Here is a 25373-nt window from a genome sequence, read left to right on the forward strand (position 1 = left end):
GGTGGTTTTATATTTGGTAAATAATCCTTCATCAACGGCCCTTAACGTCTAATATTTTTATCTAAACCGCAATTCCGTGGTTGGCCATGCATACCGCATTGCAGTTTATTGCACTGATTACGCCTCTCGTGAAAATGATTTGGCGAAGCCAAGCTTGCACAGCTTGCACGCCACCTTTGTTTTAACGTCACGCGAAAAATCTATTCTATACACATTAAAGAATTTACGTTACTTCAAACTCTCAAGAAAAATCCTCCAGAATGTACCTACTTCGAAGTAAACCTCTTCATCCCTTACATTCTTAGCTCTTCATACCCTCCACAAAAATCTAAACTGAGACTAAAATCTGTTACTAAAAATTGGGTTTCCAAGCAACAAATTTCTAGTCCCCAAGTGTTCTACTCCAATTTCATGAAATATAGTTTACAGGGTCTAATAAAAAAATTAACGACCCCTCTTCTACCCCTTGGAACTCGTTCTGATACTTGTTTCTTCCGTTCCTTTGTTCGTTGGTGCCACCCCTGAATTCACTTCAGCAGAACTGACCTATGACCGCGACGTTAACTGCTGGCGTTTAAGAAAGTGGAACTTCTTGAGTCCAGTGACCCTGTAACCGTGACCATCAACCCCCGTTCTGGTCTGCCTCCACCCTTGGCGATAAGATTTGTGGTTATAGCTCTTTTCTGGACCACGCCGCGGGGGTCGATGACGTCGCTTCCTGTTGGATGCCTTTTTACAGATCACCGGAGGGATATTTAAGGTTCAAGTTCGGAACTTGCCGTTAAAGGGGTGTGACACCTGGTACTTGTTTTGCAAACTCTGGCTTGAATATTACTCTTCTTAATATAATCCTCAACATCATTTAATATAGTGATTCAGAGGTTCCTCGAGCAGTTTACAAGCCCTGTAGAGGATGCTACGTTAGAAGATGAAGACATCTAAGTTAGTTAGAGAAGCTGAGGTTTAAAGGAGGGTGATTAAAGAAGAAATGGCAATTATCAGTAAAGATTTCTTCATTTTTGTACACTGTTGTATATTATAGAATGGTGACAGGAAATTTGGTTAGCTGAGTGGCTCAAGAGAGATGCTCCGAGTTGTGAATAATTGACGAATGACAAATGCGAGACAAATGGGAGGAGATTGGTTCAAGAGATATTTCTGTGCACGCGTTCACTGACCCCTCGTCTCGGTGGGGTGACTTTTTATCTTAGGGACCGTTTTTTTCCCTTCCTACGAAGAAATTCCCCAGGAATTCGTGGACCGTTTCAGGGGCGGCTTTTTGCATGATGCCTCGCGATGCTCGTGACCTTTTCCAACCTATTCCTTGACGCGTGTGCCAGCCGTGAAATTAAGTTGTACAAGGTCAGGGTCTAGCCTCGCGTTCTCCATTCAAGAGACCACTACTTCGTTCATCCAGAACTGTGTCTTCTTCAGTTTGGTTTCAGTTGAAATAGTGCGTACACGAAGATTTTCTCATTGAACCATGTTCAGTTTATATATCATTACTCCGAGCAAGGTTAGTTGATAATTTGAACAGTAAAAAGAGAATTTTGTAGATTTTGGACTTGAAATACTTTAAGCTTAACTTATATCTACTATATTCGCACGTACACCATTAGCCAAGGATACGAGATCGCCTAACTTATCGCTTGTAGTCTTAATGGCGCAAACAAAGAACCATTCATTACGTGGCAATTAACCTCTGCGGTTTAATAAGATCATTTGACATTTGTTTTATGCTGGCCACTAACGACCGTACTAAACACTTCATTCGAGTACAATAACGCAACTTTAATAGTCTTCTTAGTTATCTATTTCATCTAGCGACTCCAAGGCGTGGTATATCATTTCTGGACCAAGTTCTTTGTATTTGTTCGTGTGTTCAAAACAATTCATTGCTACTTTTTACTTATTTCATCGTAGGGTAAAGTAAAATACAAATGAAAAATAAAAAGATATCAGTCCACTCGTGATATAACGCACATATAAAGATGTGCGATTTAATGATGGTTTCTGTAAATATCAATCTATTATTTGAAAAATCGTGTAAAAAAAGTACTTAATAAATCGGAGCATAGGTTTATTTAATAGCCACAATATCGCTTCCTGGTTCAAATATTATTCTAATCCACCTACACGGCATATATTATCTGAAAATTCTATTAAAAACATGTCTTTTCTATATTTTCCCTATTTCTGTTTGTGCGCGTATACTAATCAATGAGTGCGACAAGGAAGGAGACAGGCGCGAAGGGAAGGGGATAACAAGAGAGAGAGAAAACCCGCCCGCCTCCCTTCCCTTTTCATCACTCCCCCACAGAGCCTCGTTACCCCCATCCGGCGGCCAGCAGCACGAGCGAGTCGCGATGCATCGCGCGGAGAGGCGCCGACGTCGGCCGAGAAGGTCCGAGCACGGCCGAACGGGCGTTCGAATCGCGACTCCCGCGTCAGTGCTGAAACCGCGTTCGCGGTCCACGGTTCACGATTTCCGGACCCCGCCGGTTCTGTTTTTTCCTCACCCGGTGCACGGCAAGCAAAAAAATTCACGCAAGAAGCAAGGACGGTCTCCAGGTTATCCAGGAAGAGGACGTCGAACAGCGAACGTTTCGAGGGGCGGCCATTATCGAGTGTTCGAGATCGCTCGTCACGGGAAGTCTGGCAACTAGAAAAAACGTAGCTTTTCCGAGGTGTTCGTTTTCCCGCCAGTTCTCGTCGCCGGTAAAATGGCCGCGGTCGCGTCACCGTCATCTCCGCGGACCTGGGCGTTCGAATCACCTCGAAAGTAAATCAAGACACGTTCATCTCCGTCGCGACGAGACAGAAGACGAAGAGAATCCACGCAGCTCTAGCTATTTTTATTATGAAACTAGTGGACGACGTTGCACGGAGCGCCAACAAGGACGTGGCGGTGGTCTCGACACGGTGAGCTGTCGGGCATAGATTCCACGACGAGAGTTTCGCATCGCGAAGTGAACGATCATGGAACGTCTACGGAGAGTCGCGGGATCTGGCAATTCGTGGGCGAGTGACGGTCGACGGCGACAGTAAGGAGTACGATGAATACGACGGAGCCGGTGGCCAGCCTGGAAACCCACCAGTAACGTGGTGCTGCACGTCAACTGAACTTTTACGTTCGTCGTGTCAGTGTTTATTCAATTATCTCAAGTGCAGTTTTCAAGTGCAATTACGCGAGAACGTGTAACAACACGGTGTGCAATAAAGCAACGGTACGGAAACGATTTCGGGGGAATAGCGTCGATTCGTCGCGGCGACGAGTAAGAAGAGCAAGGGAAGAGGGAGAGAGAATAATCTAGTCAGAAGAGAGACCCGTGAAACGGTTTATATTTTCAAGAATATTTCGTTTATTCTCGCTGCCAGACAGACTCGAGGCTCGCGAACGAGAATCACTGGGAGAAAAGGACGGACAGAGAAAACACGGCCGAATCCGTGTTCACCCTTGACGGTGACTCTTGCTTGTTTACATTACGCCGCGACTGTACCTGTCCTCGGTTGTATTTGTGTGGCGCGTGCCATCCAACTTCGACGCTCGTTCGAACGCTGCTCCGTTTACGTTTGTGTCGAGCTAGTGTTTGTTCGAACATAGATAGATATGCGAGTGTTTCGACGCGAGTGAGATATGCGGGGAAACGGGGACGAGACTGTCGACCGGGACGCGGTGAATCTTCGATACTAGCGAAGGATTTTCGCGTGGACTCGTCGAGAGCTGATCGACGTTTTGCGAAACGTTTTAGCCAGTCGGACGAGAATCGGTGCCGGCTGTGCGACGCAAGTGATAACCCAGTGACGCGTACGGGACCACGTGGCGCCCTCGGTGTCGAAAAAAAAAGGATTTTTGATTCGAGGAAGGATTTTCGAGGAATTCTCCCAACTGTCCAGTGAGATATGTATCCGTGGTATCGGGACAGCGTCGCGGCGGCGGCGGCAGCGGGTCTCGGGGGCCCCGTCGGAGTCGTCGGTTCCGGGTTCTGCTCCACCGGACCAGGACAAGCCGGCACCACGATCAAGACCGAGAGCGGATATTCGGATTGCATGCTGGCCCTGGACTATGTGCAGAGCAAGGTGATTACCTCGTCGATTACCGATAATTCTTAGATACTTCGATTTCAATCCTTCCACGGGTTTCTATCTGTGTGTTTTACCCAAAAACCCGAAAACCCTTTGGATTTTGGACAGACTTTGAGTATTTTCTTCCAGTTGGATTACACTGGAACAAATACTATTAAAACGTGTGCAATTATCAGCATTTTTCAATGAAATTTTGAGCAAAGGGCCAAATTATCTCTCTATATCGTAATTTACGCTATTGGGATATGCAATTATCAATGGGTCTACTGCTACAGAATTTTTGGAGCAAAGAGATGAATTACTTAATTACTAACTTAGTTTTAAACATGTACCTATATATAAAAAGCTTAATTAGATTTCAAGATTTATGTCACCGAAAGCCAAAGTATTAAAACACAATAAATATTTTCTAATTCACTCTTGACAATTGTGTATTTATTTATTTCATATGATAATAGTCAATCTATATTATTCTAAATAATAGTACTTGTGCCGTTCACCTACGTTTTTAACACAATTATAATTTTTATGGCAACCTCAACAAAACATAATTGTCACGGGGTTAGGCGTTAGGCCGTTTGCTTTCGTTTAGAAACTAATTGCATTCCTCTGCAACACCATGCTGGTTTTTTGGATGCAAAAGAATTACACACATCCTTGTGTACTATTCCGATACTAACGCTGTTATTGTGTTTATTTTCACATAAACACTGTCCATGTTGTCAAGCATTAAAGAGTTGGTTTTCGTTGAAGTTGGCATAATTTATTGCAACAAAATTGTTAAATGTAGCTACCACACTTGCGTAACTATTTCAAATATTGTACAAACTCTATTTTCCAAGAATGGACAATTTCTATTGCTACTACTATATATATATCGTTTGTTTTTTTATTATTAACTTATTTTCAACAAATGGTTACTATATGTTGTAACAAACATTATTTTAAACAATTTAGTCTCCCAGAATTGGTAAAGGAATAATAACAGTGTAGTAATTGGAAGCACCAAACGATTCCTAACATAAAATTTTAGAATATTTCGTCGAGCGAGGAATGTTATGTGTGAAGTTTGCCAGGCTTGTTATTGTCCTTTACGAATTCCTAGAAAAGGGGCTCGGTCCTTCGCGAGAACATTTTCCACGAAAGTGACCCGTGTTTACGCGCTCCTGAATGCTACCAAAATCGAAGCAATGTTTTGATTAAGCACCGAGCCTTGTGTTGGCTTTCGTTTTCCTGGAAATCCTCGGTTCGTATATTTCTTGGAACTCGATCTTGTTGTAGGAAAACATGGTAATTTAGAGGTCTCTAGTTTCACCGTGAATATTCCAAATCAATTTACACAGATAATTAAAAGTATCTCTGTACTATCAAGATTCGAGTACGATCGTTAATTACAATGGAAACTTTTCTTAAATCAATTGATACATGGAGAATACATGAATACATGAATTATAATTAAAAATAGCTTAAGATTTATTCATAATTCGACCAATACCATTGATACAAGTAGATTCCCTATAATAACGCGTTACTAATTTAACATTTCCAATCTATAAATAAAGAGATTAACAATAGAATATCGTGAATAATACAAAATATATTACGAAGACACATTTTCATACATCATTTTTCACGACACAAAAAGTAAAATTTTGTAAGCAATTGATAGGTATTACTGCGTAATACATATCCTCCAAGATCGTGAATGAAATGCACCCTCATTTTGCTTTTTGCCAATGCAGTAATTTACGAGCTTGGTTTTTATTGGTCACACTTTCGGCACCAAGTTTTTCGTGGCACAAAGAAGCCAGTTCCCAGTTCTTGTAGCCGTCATTACAATTTCATTCCGACGAAGGTTCAATATTTATAATCGGAAGTATCGACACTTTTAATTGACACATTAAGAACACAGCTTCCACGAGACTTATTTATCGAATTTCCAAAGTTGGATATTAGCTGTTTGAATAACTGTTTTTATCATTCGCAACAATTTCGAACAATTTAATATTTAATACGGTCGATCGTAACGTGGAAATATAATTAGAAATTGAAATTAATATTTAGGTTAATGGTTTTTGCAAGTTTAAAGGGGTATTTGCGATGTCGATGAGGTCAATTACGATTGATCATGTTTTATCAGTTTAGGTGTTCTTATGGTTCTGTAAATTGTTTCTGTAGTCACTCTGCGATCGAAACTCGTTTGTTTATCCATCGTTTGCTCCTTTTTGCTTAACCTTTGCCAACGTTGGTCCTGCTATATCAACAGATGTATGTTATCTTCAAAACATACTGTTTACATACCTTGGAAACAAATTTTGTCCCCTTTGAGGCACAAAACTTTTGGAGTGAAACGAGTCCCGAGTTGCACTGAAATTCTATTTGATTAAAATATTAAAAAACAGTATATACATGTATATGTGCAAGAAAATACTCTGTATTTTTCATTAATCTAATTTTCGTGATTAGTTGGAAAATATTCCACTAATGTAGAATTGAAATATTATTTAAATCAAACTATTATTTAATAGTAACTTAAATATCTATAGTATTAAGACTAATCTCTAATGCACCCTGGTATGTTACCAATGAAGTAATTCATCGTGATTTAAAGATGCCCACAGTAAAAGAAGAAATATCAAGATACAGCATCCGCTATAGTTCACGCCTCACTAGTCATCCGAATCCTCTTGTCACCGAACTCAAAGACACCGCAACTCACGCACGTAGATTGAAAAGATATTACCCGCTGGAACTCGCCAATAGATTTAATTAACTAAATATAGACTCACATATTGTAATCACACTAAATACATACATAGTTAACTCTAGAATGTAGTAACTGAAAGTTACAAACCATGTCACTGTAACCTGTTAACCTAATTGCTTATAATTCTCTATGAGAATTGATTGTAATTACTTAATTCTATTTTCTAAATTTTGCCAAGCTTTGGATAGCAATTCACTTTGATAGCGATTCCCCTTGATCTATCGATAGGTATTGTCACAAATCGAACGTTGGAATTCGTGTTTCCTTTTTCTAGCTATTCGCGAACGCAATACGACTTCTCGGTAGCGAGTCCTCATACCAAACCGCTGACATAATCGCAGAGAAATGAAGGGCAGCGACTAGCTAGACACATTTTTATGGAAAAAGAAAATCCACCCGTTGAGATCCTGTAGAAAGTTTTCCATTGGCTATTAATCATTCGCGATATCGACACACTGTTTAGCTCTTCCGAAGAATGGTTAATTGCCGCTTAGAATACTCGAATGAATTGCAACGGCATCGAGTAAACGCCAACGAGAAGAGTTTTCTCCTTTAATGATAATTTACGTCCTTAGGTGAACGCAAAGAAATGATTTATACCACGTTAACGTGGAAACCCGTAGTCTTGCATGTTGTAAATTACTCTTTTCAACTCGTCCATCCAATATTCACTGAAACTTCTCGGTAAAGTATTAAAAACACCATAAATTTTGATGCTGGTTCGACGCATCAACTTCTGTTTACATGTTTGATAAACAACCACCGAGTAACAAGCAAATTAAAATTAATTTGTTCGGAGTATCGAAACAATTCCTCTCTAAATAGCATACTGGTATCTTTGATGAGACAGATAATTCTTTTCTCAACAACTATAGACTCCAGATCTTTCCATTCTTGGAAATTATAGTGTTGCACTTTACTAAAGATTCCCAGTTCGCGATAGAAAAAGTTTATGAAAAATGGAGACAGTCTGAACGGAAGCAAGTAAAATGGCTACAGGATATTAAAAGTGACCAGCATCGATACAGCAACACGTAGAAAATAGGATCGTCGCTAACGCCTGTATAACGTAAATCAAACGTAATTGTAAAATCGATGACCATTCTCTAAATTGGAGTAGCCTGCGATGTCGGTCTTAAATCACTGAAATTACTACAGCGTTCGATAAAGTATCCACCGGGAAACGTGCAAATTACACACCTTTTTTTCGGAAAACGGGTTTCTTTGCGTGGGATCAGAGTTCAAGCAGAAACTGGAATTTCTCGGAGTAGATTGTTACTAAATTATGATACTTTGAAATGTTGCTTGCGCGTGGAATCATTAGTTGATCATGTCGTTCTGAGAATTCCTATTTTTCTTTGTTAGGTGTTTTGATAAATAAATCCATTCCTCTTTGATAATAATTTTAATAATTAGCGTGGCTTTATGTTATTGGTAGTTTGGAGCAGTGCAATCTTGAGTACTTCATTCGCTCATATTCATTTAATTCAATTTGATTTATACTATATTACTGTTACTCGAAGTAGTTTACACACGAAATACTAGAAAAATGGAGTATATATTAATAAATAAATAATACACTTGAGATAACGTTTGTTTCAAATTACCAAACAAGCAAAACTACCATACGAGAAAGTATCTACTTGTATGATCCAAGAATATAAGCGTTTCACGATAATAAACGTAAACTCCCAAGTAATTTGCGTTTGTCTTCTTTCGTCATTTATGTTTTCCAAGCAAATTTCCCTTTATATTTTTGCTTCCGTCCCTTGCGATTGAGTTTTTCTTGTTCGCGAATTATCATCGCGGTTGATAGACAATAATGGGGTTATGCGTCTCCGAAGACGAAGATTAATATCGAGATTATCGCGACGTTGCCTCGATGCCTCGCAAGTTAATCGTCTAACATCCATCGCGTCGAACGTAGTTCCGCGTGTTATTTGCATCTCCGACCTGGAATGAATGATTGGATCGTTTCTGTAATTAATGTGCACAGCGCCGCACGAGAAATGACGCGAAATGCCGTTCGTTTTCGTTTTCGAAACCCTCAAGTCCCAGTTCGCAAGCTCGATCCTCGAAAAGGACATTTGGAACAAAAATAGTTCACGGAAGTTCACGGGAAACTTCGTTCGACAGTTACCATTAAAATTTTTATAGTATTGTTCTTTATTCGAGAGAAATTGAGGCTAATTGTTATTACTGTAAAGGAATTAATAAGAATAATTATTTTTCTTATTGCTTTCTTTACCCTCTCTGAAGGGTTTTTCTTGAAAAAGGCTCAAAAGAATTTCTTTGATTTCTTTCATTTGGTAACGCAATCAATAATTATAATATGTCCAATTATATCTATCGGGTCATGCAACATTACCTTACATTAGCGAACTATCGACCCACGGATTAAAAATTTCTTTAATTTCTTTTAGCGATCGTATTAACGTGACCACATTTATAGTACATCGCTAAATAAATTACATAATGTGTCTGCGTTTTAATTATGTAATTTATTTATTTAACGGAGCAGCAGCTTGAACCCCATTATCGACAACCGCGGGATAGATTTTTATTATTCAACATAAATTTGGTAGAAAATTTAACCAGTGAACGGTCAAATATAATTACCTGCCTGCCTGTTGTATATGATGACATTTAAATTTTACAGCTTTTAAATTAGTTGCTATTAGAATGTTTGTTTTTGACGGTAATTATTTTTTTAGTTTGTGGTTACTTAAAGCTTTTAATTCTCAATTAAAAAATAAATTACTGTTTCGATAAATCAATTAGTTTACTTCGTAGAGCTTGCAATGGTCCATTATGGTACATTAACATTGCAACCTTTGCCAAAATTCCACTGCAAAAAAAAAAAAATTCTCACGAGCTCTCCTTTGTCTCCAATCAATTGTCCCCTCTATTTACCAGTTCTTCAGCGTCTACAGTCATAGTCACAACACTTGTTCCGTTCCAAAACAACAAAACGAAGAAATCCCCGCGACAAGAAGCCTCCGATCAGTGTCTATCAATTATCCAACTTCCTCTTCTTCTGGAAATCGATTCGCGTGATACTTCAAGAAGAAACTCTTCTCCCCTCTTAAAGAAGAGTTTCTTCGCTCGCTTCTTCGAGGCGATTCGATGTTCGGACGGACGCGTCGTCCAGTCGTAATCGAGTGACTTTGTAATTAATCGTTTCGCCGATATCGGCTGCCACGATTTTTTTCCTCCCCCTCTTCGAGGCTCGATCGCTCGCCGCGAGAGAAAAACCGTGGAACCGGCGCGCGGCGGCTCGATCGGCAAGAAAATAATCCGGCGTGTCAACCTGTGAAAATGATTTGCTGATAAGAAGTCGCGTACGCGGCGATCCAGCCGCGAATCGATCGCGGAACGGTTTTTGAGACGCTGCTGATCTAGAAAGCGGGGGCACCGCGATTTTTTCTCGCCTTTTTGCCGCATGGGAATGTAACGCCGCGACTCGAGTATATCGCGGAAATTGATTGGAAACGGCTGCGAGATTTCTACGGCTATTTAAGGCGATTCTTTTTTTTTTTTATATATGTTCATTTGCGTTTGGGGCGCGTTCTATGGGCGTGGAGCTTGGGAAGGTCGTTTCTTTGAAATACGATTTCTTTTCATTAGAGTATTATGTGCATTATTGCGTGTAGTTTGTATTTAATTCTTTCCTAACCGCGGAATAATGCAGTTTAATTTAAATTTTTGTAATTTCCGTTATCTTGAAATTGCACGATTGTTATAGAAGTGGAAAAGAGTTTGAATTCAAGGCAGATAAATTATTTTTTCCCCTCGCTATAAATTAATTTGTCAAGTATGAGATTAATTATTTTGGAAAAGTTCACTGTAAAATACTTGTGTATTCAGTGGCACATGGAACTAGTACGCCCGTCGCTAAATTATTTACAACCATAGACCAACAGGGAAATTAGGAAATCGAGTAAAACTAGGTTGAACCGCGCGTGCCGTTTGCATTGAGGATTACGAAACGAGTTACGGCTTTCGCGCATCCTGCAACTTGTTTTAGCCAACGAACTTTCTTTTCCCTTTCGACAACCATGTTGTGTTATCGAGTTCTCGTTCTCTATCAGACTGTTGAGAAAATTACCTTGATTTCTTAATTCGTGCATTTTCCATTTCTTAACAATTGCGAACTTTTGAAGAGAGCTTTTACGACGAGTGTATTGAAATTATAAGAGTTACGAGTCTAAAGGTAGAATTCCGTCTATTTATATCAATTGAATCGTATGTTTTTCTTACGTATCATTTAATTATTTAATAACTGTTGTCTTCTTCTAAGTCAAGTTTCCCTTGAACTTATTACATGCACAACTCGAATATTGTATTGTTTTTATCAGGCTTATAACATGTCCTCAAGTATTGAAAAATTCTTTTCGATTTTAAGAAAAATTTATATTTTTATAATTTTTTCATGTTTTCCTCATAAGTATTTGTTTCAAACAAATTGAAGAAAGTCGTCTCGAAAAAAAGGGGAAGGAAATGGAAATTTCTCGTTCACGGTGTGTGGATTTCCAAGCGAATAATTGAGGAGAGAAGATGAAACCAATTCGCATCCCTCCTCCCAATGGTTGCATCGTGTAATTGCCGCGCGGGTAGTTAGCGTAGTCTCTCATTTTAATTATGTATATTGTATATCCCGTGGCGAGTTTTCTGCCACTGTTTTCCCCCAAGTCGCTTCCACGGCTCGTAGCGATTACTCGAACCACGGAGATGAATTTAATGCGGACGATTACCGGGAAAACGCGATGACAGCAGATTATGAGAATAATTGCGGTGTAACGTGCGCGCACGCGGGTCGTAAGGCCGTGACTAATTGCCGTGCTTACGGGCAATCGTTCTCGTGATCTCGGGTCAACGAGAGATTCCCTTACTTTTATGCTAATGCCAGGTATCGATACACCAGGCGTCCCGCTTCACGATTTTCTATGGTTTTTGATTTTTCTTTTCGTCGACGATGCACTTGCCTTTCCTGACTATTGGAGTGTTTAGAATTGGAAGGAGTGCCCCGTTTGCAATATTTCGACCTCGCTTACCGATCTAAAGCAAGAAATCTTATTGTCTGAGAATTTTAACCTTAAAGGTGAACAATGTGTATTGTACGGAGTAGAACAAACGCGATTACAATACATTCTAGCGAGTTAGGAAAGGAAGAAGTCTGGTATTTAACTCTTGCATGGCGACTTAAATTTATAGGTCATTTACAGACCTTATACGGAGTCACTTGAAACCTAAACATTTTATTACACGTTTAGAGCCGATCGTAAATCTTTTACAGAAATAGATATACCGTTAAAAATATTAAAAAAAAAAAAAAAATTTATATACCTTCAACGTATCTCTCGAGAGGACCATTCAAAATTTACCAAAACGTCGAGTTTTCGTTACAGTCTATAATTTAAAATCTGATTCAAATTGCTTTTATTACAAAAAACTGACGTATCCACTCATTTATCTAAGACTAAGTTTGTTCAATGTTATTTAATTCATAACTATCGCGTCGGTTTCTTACTTGTCGCGAATCGGTGCTTGGCGGCGGCGGGAACGTGGAAAAGGAGAGGGCACCATGAAGACTGAACGAAAGAGAACTTCATTGGCTCCTCGAGAGGACTGACTGACAAAAAGCCTCTGAAAGTGCAACGTACAACCAATTTCCCCTTCGTCCTGTCCCACCACTTTTCCGCTCAGCGGCCGTAAGTGTGATCGCTCGCGGTACCATCAAGTGGAAAGCTCTCTCGTGTGTTGCACGGCACGGTTCTTTTAGAAATTATTTAATTGGATTTGACATGTATATTTCGGCCCATGTTGAGTCAGTTTATACTAAATTTATATCAAAGAAAACTATTTTTTTTTGGTAGAAAATTTGCCGGCTTCTGGCCATTGCTTGCCTATTCTACTCGATGCAGTGATTACTAATCCTTTGCATTTTCTTACGAAATGCGCAAACAGAAGTATCGTAGGAATAAAAACGTTCAGAAAAATATGTATTTTGCATAAATTTGAGCTCGATTGATTTTATTCTGTTTAATTACTAACAACGTTTGCTCCAACTTTTTTTAGTTTGCTTCAGATTGCTTCAATTCGCTCTAGTGTCCTTCAGTTAGCTTTAATTTGCTTTAGTTTTCTTTAGTCTGCACCAATTTGCTTTAGTTTGCTTCAGTCTCCTTCCCCTTCAGCTCTCCACTCGAAATTTCCGCAAACGACAATCTCGAGACCAGAAAAAGTGTATACTTCGGAAAAATATCGATTCCAGTCGCGTTTCGAATAGCCAGAACTCGACGGATGTCGACGACCCCTTTCGAAGGCAGAAAACTCGTGGGATTGCGGTCTCGGCTCGCCGCGAAAGGAAATTAAGGGATCGAGGCGCGTTCATTAATTCTCATAAATCTGAATGAAATTAACTGGCCGTGTTGATTTTTCCGCTCGGAAAAGTTCCTGTCGGCTGCTTAGAGAGGGGAGGGGAGCGCGGCTCGTTTAACTAATTGTAAGAAAACATTGCATTAACTGCGAGCACGCGGAAGAGGCGTCCGTTTCCAGAGCGAAAATCCGCTTCGCGCGAAACTCGCGCTCGTGCGTTGAAATTCATGCGTGCGGACAGACCGTTTTTCAGTGAATTTTTTCCCTTCGAACCTGATCGCGCTCCTAACAACGAGGAAATTTTTCTTTGGAGCAAAATGAGATTTTATTTTCATCGAGGGAAAGGGGTAGATTGGGATTCAAGGGTTGATTTCTATAGGGATAAGGGGAGCAGTTTTCAGTTTGGATTGAAGGGAAGCAGGGAATAGAAAACTGGGTGAAATTATGCAAAATTGTATATCTATACAAAAATATATTTATAGTAAATAATAAATAACAAATGTGCAGTAAATTTATAGTTGGAGTACAGGTAAATTTTCTAGTAAGGAAAGGATGTTTCAATGTAATTAGGATTGTTGTACAATTTTCATTTCACAGTAGGCTTACTTTCCATCAGAAAAACAGTTTATGTTTGCAAAGTGATTTATTTGGATCACAGGAAGTGCTTTATTCTTAATTGCTCGTATATCTGTTCCATCATTGAAAGTTAGGTTCGCAACAGCACGTAGTCGTAACTCGTCTATCAATTTTTTTTCATGCATTAATTATCTTTCCTTCTTTTCATTTAATACTTTGTTCCTTTTTCGCAATACAATCTTGCCGTAATGAGGACGTATAAATTACACTGGTATTATCACTATTATATTCTTAAATTCAGCAAATATTCCCTGCTCCCTATATAAATTTGTTGAAAAAGGCCTGTATTCTAGATTAACGTGCAATAGTTCTGAATACATAACACACATGAACGCGTATTCGTACGAAAAAGAAAACGAGGGCTTGATAAACACTTCTCGGATGAGTCTTCAGCTTCCCCAGACGAAACCGATCGCTCAATTCCATAAATCCCCGCGAAACACGTCCATCGGGTAAATTCCCTCGACGTTGATGGTGGAAAGGTCTGCGACGAGAGACTAAAAGACAATCAAGACGCTCGTCGAGTAAAAGGACAGGCCACGTCGCGGTCGTAGGCGTTAAAACACGAATCGGTCGTCGATCAGGCCACTCACGATTTTCAAGTTGAAGGCGGCCATTGCCGGCTGGAAGGCCGTAAAAGGCCGTTCCAGGGCCCGGCCAGCTTTCCAAATTTGGCGGCCACGAGGGCCTTTTTGCACGGTCTATCGCAAAAATGGCCGTGAAGCGACGCGACGCACGCTCCTCCCTCGTGCGAGCACGCCGAAGTTCAAGGCGCGCGATTCTCGTACTCTTCCCGCGTTCGCCGGACTCTTCCTGAAGAAATTCGACACTAAAATTATCCTATGTCGGATTTGTTCATTTATTTGAGTAGCATTTCATTCATAATTTGCATACGATAACACTGAAACTTACCGTGGTCAACGCATACTTATTATACGTAGGTAGTCTGAGGTACAGGTCCACCATCGTGAACTTTTTAGTGACTCTTTCACCCCCTAATCAACAGTCTCATGCGTGCCCGAAATTAAGCTTAGATTTCCATCGACCTATAGAAACGCATCCAGTAGACTTTCATCGGCAAAACCACCCCCGAAATTGTGGGGAACCGACCAGAAGAAAACAGAGCCCCCGGGTCGATTCGGCGACAAGCCCGCACCGGGGAACGCATATCGAAGTCTCCGAGCCGCGAGAGCGATGGAGAACGCGCGGTTGCATCTCAACCAGAGGGACGAGGACGCGTCGAAGAAGATCTCTAGCGGAGGAGGGTTGGAGGGGGTTCGGGAAAAAGGAAAGCGCGGAAGAAAAGAGGAAGGTGAGGTCGGAGCGTGCGCGTCGTCGAGCGGAGGACGTCTCTCTTCCACTCCATTCCTCTCGCGATAGACCTGTCCTCGTCACTCCTTCATCGTCGCGGGTTCACCGGCACAGGTAGCACGTCCTCCGATTGGTGGGCGTGAACGCAGGTGCGCGTGGGTGGGGGAGGCGTGGTGGATCGGTTGCCATTGGTCCCTGGGTCTAACCAGAGACCTAACCCGGACCGGAAGTGGGGCAGCCAGGCGAGAGAGGGGCAGTCGCGGCTCCTCCACTCGGGCTCCAACGCAAAAACGATATCGCATCTCGCGCGCGGCCGCGCAAAAAGCTGCCAGGTGGCATTTCGCCTTACCTTCAGGGTTACTACTGCCTCTTGCACGCGAACACACCACTGCGAAACGCACCGGATACCCTCCGCGAGCGGTGTAGGGGACCCAGATGCCGCGGGATGGGGGATTCTTCTCTTTGGTCTTTTCGATTCGGGCGAGAACGCGGGTTCATCTCAGGGATGATGACGATGAGACGGGTTAACTCGTCAAGTTCTTTACCTTTTTCAGGGGTGCAATAGGGATTGTTCGTGTGTCCTAAAGTGGGAGGGGGTTGGTCGATTTTATTGAATTTTTTAATTGGGAAATTTTTATTACTGCAATTCTTGAAAATTTTTGAAAATATTTTTAAGATTTTTCTATGATATTTATATTTTGTGTAAGTTTCTGTGATCAATTCCAATTAATTTTCACAGACAATCAAAGAAATTTCTAATTTATTCTAAATTTCTTCTCCTAAAAAAATTTACTACCTTCGGTCATGTTAATTTCGGTCTCAATTTTATCGGGCAATAACAGACAGCCTTTTACCACTTATCGCCTGTATCCACTGACTGACTAAATTCCAGCTGGCAACGAAATCCCCCTGCCATTAGACACGGGCCATTATCGTTTTCCACGAATGCCAGTGAATTATAAACAAACGAGCGCATGCGAAACGCAAACTAAATTTCTATTCCTCGCATCGTTCTTGGAAATCGTTTTCTATTTCAGTTCAGTTTTAATTCGCGATCCTTACTTGTCTAATTAATCCCTTTGAGGCAACTTAGGTTGCTCGTTTTCCGGAACGATCGCTCATTTTTCCACGAGGAATCACGTTGCTGGAACGATCGAGCCGTGTCGGGAAGAGAAATGAGTAATTTTATAAAATTCTCCAAATTAGGGATACGAAACCCTAACGATAATCTTGGAGATGTGGCGGGACTACCAATTTATTAAGAATATTACATATCCTGACGAGCTACGTGTCCTTGTAATAGTCACTTATCGATACTTGTGCGACACTGGATGCGATATTTAAACGAGGTCATCTTTCCCGTCGTATTATAATTTGATATACAGTATTTAGTGATATATAGTCTAATGTATTCCATACTGATTGTGTTTTATTAAAAAAAAATCCTGGAGACCCTCAGCAACGCGACCGTAGTTGCCACATCAGATTCGAATCGTCGGCAACTTCCTATCTCTGCATGCCAGCCGTAACAGAAGTTACAACAGTTAGGGTCGCTCGTATTCTGGCTCGCGACCTGTCGATCCAGGGGCGTGGAAAGAATTCGCGGGAACACGTGAAATTCTTTCTACGGCCCTGCGGACGCATCTGTCCTGACTGTCAACGACCCCTAGAAAAGCCCTTGCAACGACCACGACGACTTCACTGCCATTCTTCTCGCGTTTCCGTCCATCAATCCTAGACTCCGCCGTCGACGCTGGAATGCGTGCGGAATATCGCCTCTCCTCATCTCACCCACGCCAGCCGCGTTTCTTTTTCCTAATAACGACAACCTCCGCGACTCGGCGGCCCCTGCGTCCTTTCCCGCGTTTCTTTCCTCCCGGTTCGATCCAATTAAAAGTTTGCGCGAGACGTCGGGATAAGGGAAACACGTTTCTCGAATTGTTCCCGACCGCCGCGATGTTTATTGCCACGACTAGGAAAATTTAGTGCTGCTGGCCGGACGACTAGGGAGCAATTAATATCTTCTCGAGTCTATAGTTGCATCATGTGCATCGCCACAATAAATGATTCATGTTTGTAACTGGATTTTGGGGCTGTCTGAGTTTTATGCTGGGATTTTTGCTCGCGTTTGGGAATTTTTTTGACGAAAAAATATAGAACATGGAGAGTTGCAATTTCTGATGGTTATGAGTGTGTGTCCTTTGATTAGGTAGATATAAATTTTCAAAGATTTTCTTAATGATTGTTGATGGAAGAGAGAATTGAACCTGGCCCTGCTAAATAATCGTTTCTGTATCGTGACCGCAAGGTGTTGTTATTTATGCCTCATTATATCGGCGTAAATTGTTAGGGATCTTGTTCGGATTGAACTATCTTGTGGTCCATGTAAAAACAGGGGGAGTTTAAGTCATCGCTTTGCTGTTTTCGAAATGGCTTAAAAAGTACAACCCCTCAAAGTGGGCAAATAGTGTCTGCCTACGAGCTGCTTTCTACTTCGAGCCTACTATTCGAGCTCCAGAAAAGCCCAACGTTAATTGCTTCCAAAACTTGTGAACCATCGATTCATTAATCATTTCAAAGACCACTCTAAAAACGTTTGACGACAGGGAAACAGAGCCTGATAAAACAGAGAGCAGAAAAAAATGGACAGGTTGGAGGAAACGAGGCGTTTCACGGATTTCAACGATTAGAGATACCACTCGTTAATTCGACGGCAGCCGCTGCAATTATCAAAGCGTCGACTGATTCGTGGATAAATTTAATAATTGCGGCCTTGAGGCAACGGTATACAATGGCACCCTCGCGTTACCCTCTCACGGCCACGAATGAAAACCTGTCGACACCGTGGTCGAGGTATAAGTTACACGCGCGATACGCCGTGGGACCTCGAAGGCCCCGCACAATGGAGGCCAGAGCGAAACGGGAGCATGAATAAACATCGGCGCGTGTTTGCACAAGCGAGCCACTCTGTCGTATCCGTATTACGCGGTGTAATTGCGGCCTGGAAGAGAGTTTCTTGTAATTAAATGGACGAAGATGAGGGAAGAGAGTGATTGAAATGACGGTACCGAGAATGAGTGACGGGGATCTATCTGAAGGAGCCTTTTTAGCATATTACGAGCCAGTTTAACTCTCTGTGAAAGTATATCTTCCAGGTAGAAGCAAAATTAGGTGATGTAGTTCAAGTACTCTGTAGATAGCCCAGAGGTGTATTTGTATTTATCATAAGTGGAAGTATATAGAATGTAATGTTAGACTTAAAAAATTCAGTCAATTGTGATGTTTTCCTCAGTCTTTACCCCATCAGCTATAATTGACACTGTAAAATAATCGACTCGTGTGTCGGGTACCTTTAATCGGCCAGCGTGGACACGGTAGCTCGAATCACGTAACTCAATTAAACACCAAGGTAGCGGCGTTAATTATCCACGGTGAATAGCTGAGCGATACCCACCGCGCAAATTTATCGCCGTCTGAAGTAAAGCTTTTTGACACGGTCTATTTACCACGGGTAGGACGAAGAAGAAGCAAAATAAGTACGAAGAAAGAAGGCATTGCCGAGGCCTGTATCCCACAGCGCGGCTCAATTCGGCGATCGTGCGCGGCGCTCGGTCCAGGTATTAATTAATTAGATAATTAATCGTGTAATGGGTTTAATTGGGTCCTGTTAAGTGTCAGCGTGCTCCCTCGGGCGTAATCTTCCCGGTGGCATCTGCTTTATCTACGTGTATAAAGAGGTACACGGCTCCCCGCCATCTCGTTGACCAGGTAAAACAGGCAGGCCTCTCTACCTGCTGGCCGCGAGCAAGGCTCCCCGAGAAGTTGTTAAGATTACAGATAAGGATTACGGAGATTTCGCAGATCCGATATCCCGTTGATAAGCGAGCATGCACCCTGCTTGTAAGCGACAGAGACACTGGCTACCTTGTCCTCTAGCTTGCGCATACCTGCAGACTCTTTTCACTTTTCGAGATTTCTTTGATCACTCTTTGTTGTTGGAAAGGGAGAGAGTTTTGTGAGGTGTCTCTTGGTCGTGATAAGGGATTTTTTGTCAAATAGACACGTCATCGTTAATTTTAATATTATTATATATTAATAGACAAATAATTCTCTGAGATCCTGAGCACGTGATTTTTTTTTCTCTGGGATTCCTTTATGAGCCCAATGGCTGGTCGTCGAAGAGTTAATTGAAAATCATACATGAGCAGTCCAAATTGTTAGTTAAACGTTGTCCCGATTAAATAGCCGGCGATTTCGCTGGAGCATCGTTTCGTAAATCAATTCAGGAAGCGGTCGTTTTGCTTTCACGAGCGATCGCTTCCAACCAGAAAGAGCTCAGTGTAAAATAGCCCATTCGGGGTTAAAGGAATCTCTCGTTTGGTGTGTAATTACGGAGCACGCTCGAACGCATAGAATTTCCCGAGATCGTAACTTTCCTGGATCGTAACGTCGACTCGTCAAAAGGTTTACAGCATTCTACGCGTCTGATTAACGTTAACGATCGCCAAGGAAATGAAAACGAGCCTTTCGCGTATTTTAGCGCGCTTTGAGAATCGATCGAGGACGATTTAGAAATCGTTCCTCTACGATCAACTTTCCACGGTTCTCCGATCGATTATTTAGAGCTCGTTTCTTGGCTTTAATTTGCCATTTTTCACGTGATACTAATTATTTTATTATTCAAAGAGGGTTCTAAATGGAGATCACAGTTTACATATGGCCAGTTTTAAACTGTTTTACAAGTAAACATTTATAATTTGTTCCTTGGTTTTATTTATCATTTTTTTTTTTTTTGTAATTCATAATTTTATCGACTAATAAAGTGTTAATGTATAATTATCTTCTGTTGGTTAGAGTATTAGGAAATTTCAATTAGAGGCTCTAGTTTTGTAGAGAAAGGAAACGTTCGATACCGCGAACTCCGCGTCATATTATTTTTCGCGTTAAACAATGAAAACAGAAATTTTCGGACGACAATTATCCACTTTTCCGAGCACACATCGCCGCGCGCGGTGATTATGGTTGGAAACGAGGAAGGAATTGCATCGGTCCCGTGCAAAATCGGTCGAGCTAATGCGACGACGTGGTGTATCGCGAGTCCCTCGTAAATCTCGCGAAAGATTTGAATAATTGCCAAGCTGGAGTTGCAAAAACACCGCGTACCGGCTGGTTATTAAACCGAACGCACCTGCTCGCCGGTTTTACGGTCGAATAGTCGCCGTCTAATAAGTGGTTCAACGCCGCTGGCTTTTCTGGTGTTATTTAATTTGCCCTTACAATGTAGAAATTGGATCGAATCGTGTGTAATTATCGCGTCCGATCGATCAATACCCCATTACCTCGCGGAACGCGGTTTTCTCAATTGTTCAACGCAAAGCTGTCCTAATCGATGGTCCTCGCTGAAGGAGCAGCTACGATAATGGCTGTTGACTTAATGGGTTCAGTTTAATAGCAAATTTGCTACTCTGTTTACGCGCTTAACCAATCAACGTTCGGATTAACTCGTGCAACATAGTTGACAAGAAAACCTATTCTCGAGGATTAAAGTAATTAAAAACGAAGTAAGTTGAGGAATATTCGAAGCAGAGGTTTCTTAATATATTTTCGTAACCGACTGTATGCATTTAGAAAGTGAAATAACGTGGATGCAAAGATAGATGCAAAGATAGATGCAAAGATAACATTACATTTTTTTGGAGTGGTTGTTGGAGGAAAAAGTTGATAGGGAAGTGGTCGAGATCCATTTAGATATTTAATATCTGTTTGGTTGTTTAATAGTTATGTTGGGTGATTGCCAAGAGTCACTACTGTATTTTTTGTTGGAGTAATGGAGGGAATGAAATTAGTAGGCATAAATTTTAATTGTTCTCTGAGCAAAATCATAATATATCAATAATTTAAGAAGGTATTTCAATGACGCAACTTGAGAAAGTAATCAATTAGTACGTCTTTGGATCAGTATTCGTGATAGAAAAACACAGCAGAATCGAGAGATTTCATTTATATCTTGAAGTGTTTTATCATCATCCTCTTGCGTCGAAGTAACGTGCCACGCACGTGATAGCGTCTCGACGCCAAACCTGGAAGCAACGTGCCACGCATGTCGCGTGTGACTTGACTTTTTCAGTTCTCAATGAACTCGTGGCTCCACCCACAGCTTTGTTTACACATTCGAACAATTTACCACTCTTCTATACATTTTCGTATTATTTTGTATTAATCGAAAGAATGTGATCTCAATTGTTCATTAGAAAATTCAATATAGTTTTACCCTTACTTATTCATTAATAAGTAAGAGCGATCGAAGTAGAAGAAATTTTTTAAATAATTATACGACCACGTATGTGCGTCAAAAGCACGTGGTCTTTCGCGCGCGAGATTCGATTGCGTCGCCTCGATCCGATCCATGAGTCCACGTGACGCGAGGCGTCGAGGAAGAGAGATAAATTGATCGAGAAAGGACGTGGAGACGAGAGAGGCGTGCGTGTACCATCGAAGCTTCGCTCGGGAACTTCAAAACGGTTCTACGTTCCGCCGCGACGTGGCGTTAGCAGCCGCGCGATTACGAACGTGGATTCGAAGTGCAATTCCATTTTCTTCAATTATTCATTCATTCACGCGTCGATACATTGCGAATAGTAAACATTCGATGAGTAGGATAATCAGTTAACAATCGTGGTTCGATTTTATTATTTTGCAAGTTTTATTAGGAGAATTGCGAACACTTTTGGTGATCTGTAACTTACTTGATTTGTTGCGATTAGAACTGTTGCTATTTTCATTTTTCTTTCATATATTTCTTCCATATATATTTCATTCTATTCACTTATTCTGTACATTAAACGAATAGAAAAGTGTTTGTTAATTTTCTCACAGAAAAATCGTACAATTCGTCGGTGACTCACTTGATCAATGAGTTAATTCATCGAATTAGCTCGAGTGTTCAGATTATACTAAATTTTCGTACAGTCCAGTAGTTTTTGCAATGTCTTTCATCAGATTAAGCCGAGCCAGTTCTGCTTTCCACTCGGTTGCACTGATGTTTCCGTGTCGATCGTTCGACGACCTGCTTGGCACAGCACGCGCCGCGATTTTCTTTCGCAGCTCGTTTTCGAATCGATCTTCTTATTTGTCCTCCTCTGGACGATACGACGCCACAGAAAGTCGATCGTGTCGATAGCCGTTGCAGTCGAATTTAGAGCGAAACGAACGCATTTAGAGTTGATCTTCATTTCTTCGACTATACAGTCTTCTTTATTAATTCTAGAAGGAATCGTGTATGTTAATCTACCGTGGAATTTTTAAATTCTTTTTAGTAGTAAGGAAAGTAAAGTATCCATTGCTTTTGAAAATTTATTCCATCAGATGGATTGAAGATCGAAATTTCTCAACTTTAAATTCCAATATAATTCCTTTGCCCCATTATAAGGGATCAATTTTCCATTGCACCAAATTGTGAAACACCTGTTGCCATTACCTAACCTTCCGAGAAGGATCTGTATCAGTCGGAACAGGGCTTCGATATTCGAAGGCGATAAATTACATTGGAATTATTCATCGACGATATGAGGACAAAGAAATCGATCGATTCGCGATAAAGATAACGGTTTTCTGGTTAAGACACTATATATAGGGTGCTTCTAGAAGTTGGTAGTGGGGAAAGTTCCACAGTTCAGTGAGATCTGTATGGTTTATGTTTGCAGTTCTTTAAACATGCTTCGATGCACCTGCAGCATGCAACTGCACGTTTCTTTGAAATTGTGTTACATGAAAATATTCAGAAAACCATACGTTCTCTTCCACAAATCAATTTTCTTTACACATATTTCTATTAACATCTCGATACTCTTTTGATCAGTATTTATGTTTGACTAATGAATTAGATTTTCGAAAGCTCGTCTGAAACATGAAATATAAAATGAAAAATAAATACTATAATCTCCATAAATCTGGAATTTAACGATAATATTCTTCACCAATCCGGTAATACAACTGTCGAACGTTTCGTCATAAAGGAAGTCTAATCTTCACTTTTGACCACATATACACGCACAGTAGGAGTTTCATCAATGGAAACAGCCTAATCGATTCGTCCCGTATCGGGGCAGCTGACTCCAAGAAGAAGAATCTCGACGGCGTTCCTGTAAAAGGACGAGCGTTTTATTTAATGCGTGGCGATTAAGTTACGCTAATTGATCGCTTGCAAACGCACGAGAAAACGCAGCGAAAATCTCCTGTAGAGAGTTCCGATGAATTTTCCCGGGCAATGCGTTGCCCCAGGCCGCAGATAATGGGTTCCGAGCGTAATCGACCCGAAGGATTGCTGCTTAAAAGGCGAATAGAGTCGTCATCTTTGTAAAAAACCGTATTCACACGGAGCAATGACGTTGTTTCTTCCATCTACGGGCCTAACAGTAATTCCTCTTTTTCCAACGGAGCCGACGTTTCTTCTTTTTCTCATCGAATTGCGACATTTCTATCGCTATATGAACTGCTACGCGAAACAAACAAGTCGCTCTTGGATGGAAAAAAGAAAATAAAATGAAACGTAGATCCATTCAGGGATCGAAAGGAAAATTGCTAGACAGTCCGTCGAACCTAATTCTGTTTTAATTTTTAGGTGAAACTTCGATCTAGAGATTTAAATGAAACCGGTAAATTGAAAATATAACGATGGTTCCTACGCCCTTGTATTTTAAATAGCTTGTTTTATGCGACTCGAAATGATCTCGAAAAAATCAGCGGTGCCCCTCTTAATGGAGTCGTAACTTCTGGCACGCTGCACTAAACAAACTGCAGCGTTGACCGACTTTTCTTTTTCTGTTATCTCCAATCGTGCCTAAAAATAAATCATGCTTTTTGATCGGATTATAAGATCACGACAAAACAAACAAGAGAAAGAATATATCTATTAATGCCTAACTTCCTGATTCTTCACGTTTTTCTGTTTGAAAATACAGGTCGAAAAGGTTGGTCCCACAATCAACAATGTCACAGACAACGACGATGTAGCTCGAATTTCAAGCGAATCCGGTCGAAGAGGAGAATTTACGCGGACAATCAAGAGCTGCATTTTTCCTCGGGATCTGAAGTAAAAGTCATCAGTCGCTGCACGACCTTTTATGGGGCCGTGTTTGCACACCGGGAAAAGAATCCTCTGGCGAAGCGTGCAGTGGTCCAGAACGGATGAAATTCCACGTACGTTTCCGGCAGACGCGCACCGGAGTTCGCCGAATCGAACAGAGTTACTATAAAAAAATATTGGGAAGTCAGACAAACTGGGTTTCCATACTCTGGTTGCGAATGTGTTAATGTAATGTTCTGCTGACGATAGTGCTCATCGAGTTCCCGTTTCCTCCAAGAAGAGGTTGGCAGGATATCTGACCTAGCCCCAGCAGAGGCCAGGACCCACGGAGACTAGGAAGAATAGTATTCGCAGGACATCCGCGCCACTGGGCATCGAGACAGTTATGACTCTCCCTCTTCTCGAACTCGTCAGTTGTTTTGCGGCGGTCTGGTTGCTTTTGTTCTAGCCCCGGTCTCGTTGCTTTTATTCATCCTCTGGTCTCGGTTGGCTGTTGCGGTGCCAGCGCCCTGGTCTTTTGCTCCTGTTTCCACCGCAAGGAATCAACGAGTCGTCTCCGTCTATCCCACATCGGGATCTTCTTCTTCGTCTTCTTCTTCCGCGGCTCACGGTCGGGCCCCGCTTCTTCTCTCATATACTCCGTCCAGTAGTCGCGTTCTTCTGCTCTCTTTTTCGCGGGATCTCGCGATGATCTTTTTGCCGGCGCGCATCTCGACCGGGAGGATGAGGGATCTGGTAGGACGGGGGAGGGGGCGCGAGGATGAAAGGGAGAACGAGGAGGTGCAGTCTCTCTCCTCCCCTTGGCTTGAAAGGAGCCGACGTTACGTACGGTAGCCGGCCAGACTGTACCCAATTATTCCGGCGTGCTATACTAATGCCATGGACCCCCTTGGCTAACCACCCCCTTCTTCTTCTTCTTCTTCTTCTTCGTCGTCGTCCTCGTCGTCGTCGTCGTCGTCGTCGTCGTCGTCGTCGTCGTCTTCTTTATGGCTCTCTTGGTTCGCGGCAGCCACCTCTCTGTCCCCATAATGCGATATAGAGAGAGCTGACTCCGAGGCTCGATGCTACCAGCCGACGCCGATGGATCTCTGGAATGACGAGAGGGATTCTTGA

At 41.6% G+C, this 25373-nt stretch overlaps 1 protein-coding gene across 2 annotated transcripts in view; it reads left to right on the forward strand.

The window, feature by feature from the left end:
• The first annotated feature begins 2409 nt into the window (after window positions 1–2409).
• LOC128881448 (zinc finger protein rotund-like) overlaps window positions 2410–25373 on the forward strand; it is a 181813-nt gene continuing 158849 nt past the window's right edge. The window contains exon 1 of one of the 2 annotated variants that reach the window (XM_054132488.1): window positions 2410–4080. In XM_054132488.1, the coding sequence (XP_053988463.1) occupies window positions 3904–4080 (177 nt within the window). In that variant the 5' untranslated portion in view covers window positions 2410–3903. The remainder of the gene's footprint in view (window positions 4081–25373) is intronic. The other variant, XM_054132487.1, reaches the window with a different exon arrangement.

The sequence above is a fragment of the Hylaeus volcanicus genome, chromosome 8 (assembly GCF_026283585.1).
Source record: "Hylaeus volcanicus isolate JK05 chromosome 8, UHH_iyHylVolc1.0_haploid, whole genome shotgun sequence".
In the NCBI taxonomy this organism is placed as follows: Eukaryota; Metazoa; Arthropoda; class Insecta; order Hymenoptera; family Colletidae; genus Hylaeus; species Hylaeus volcanicus.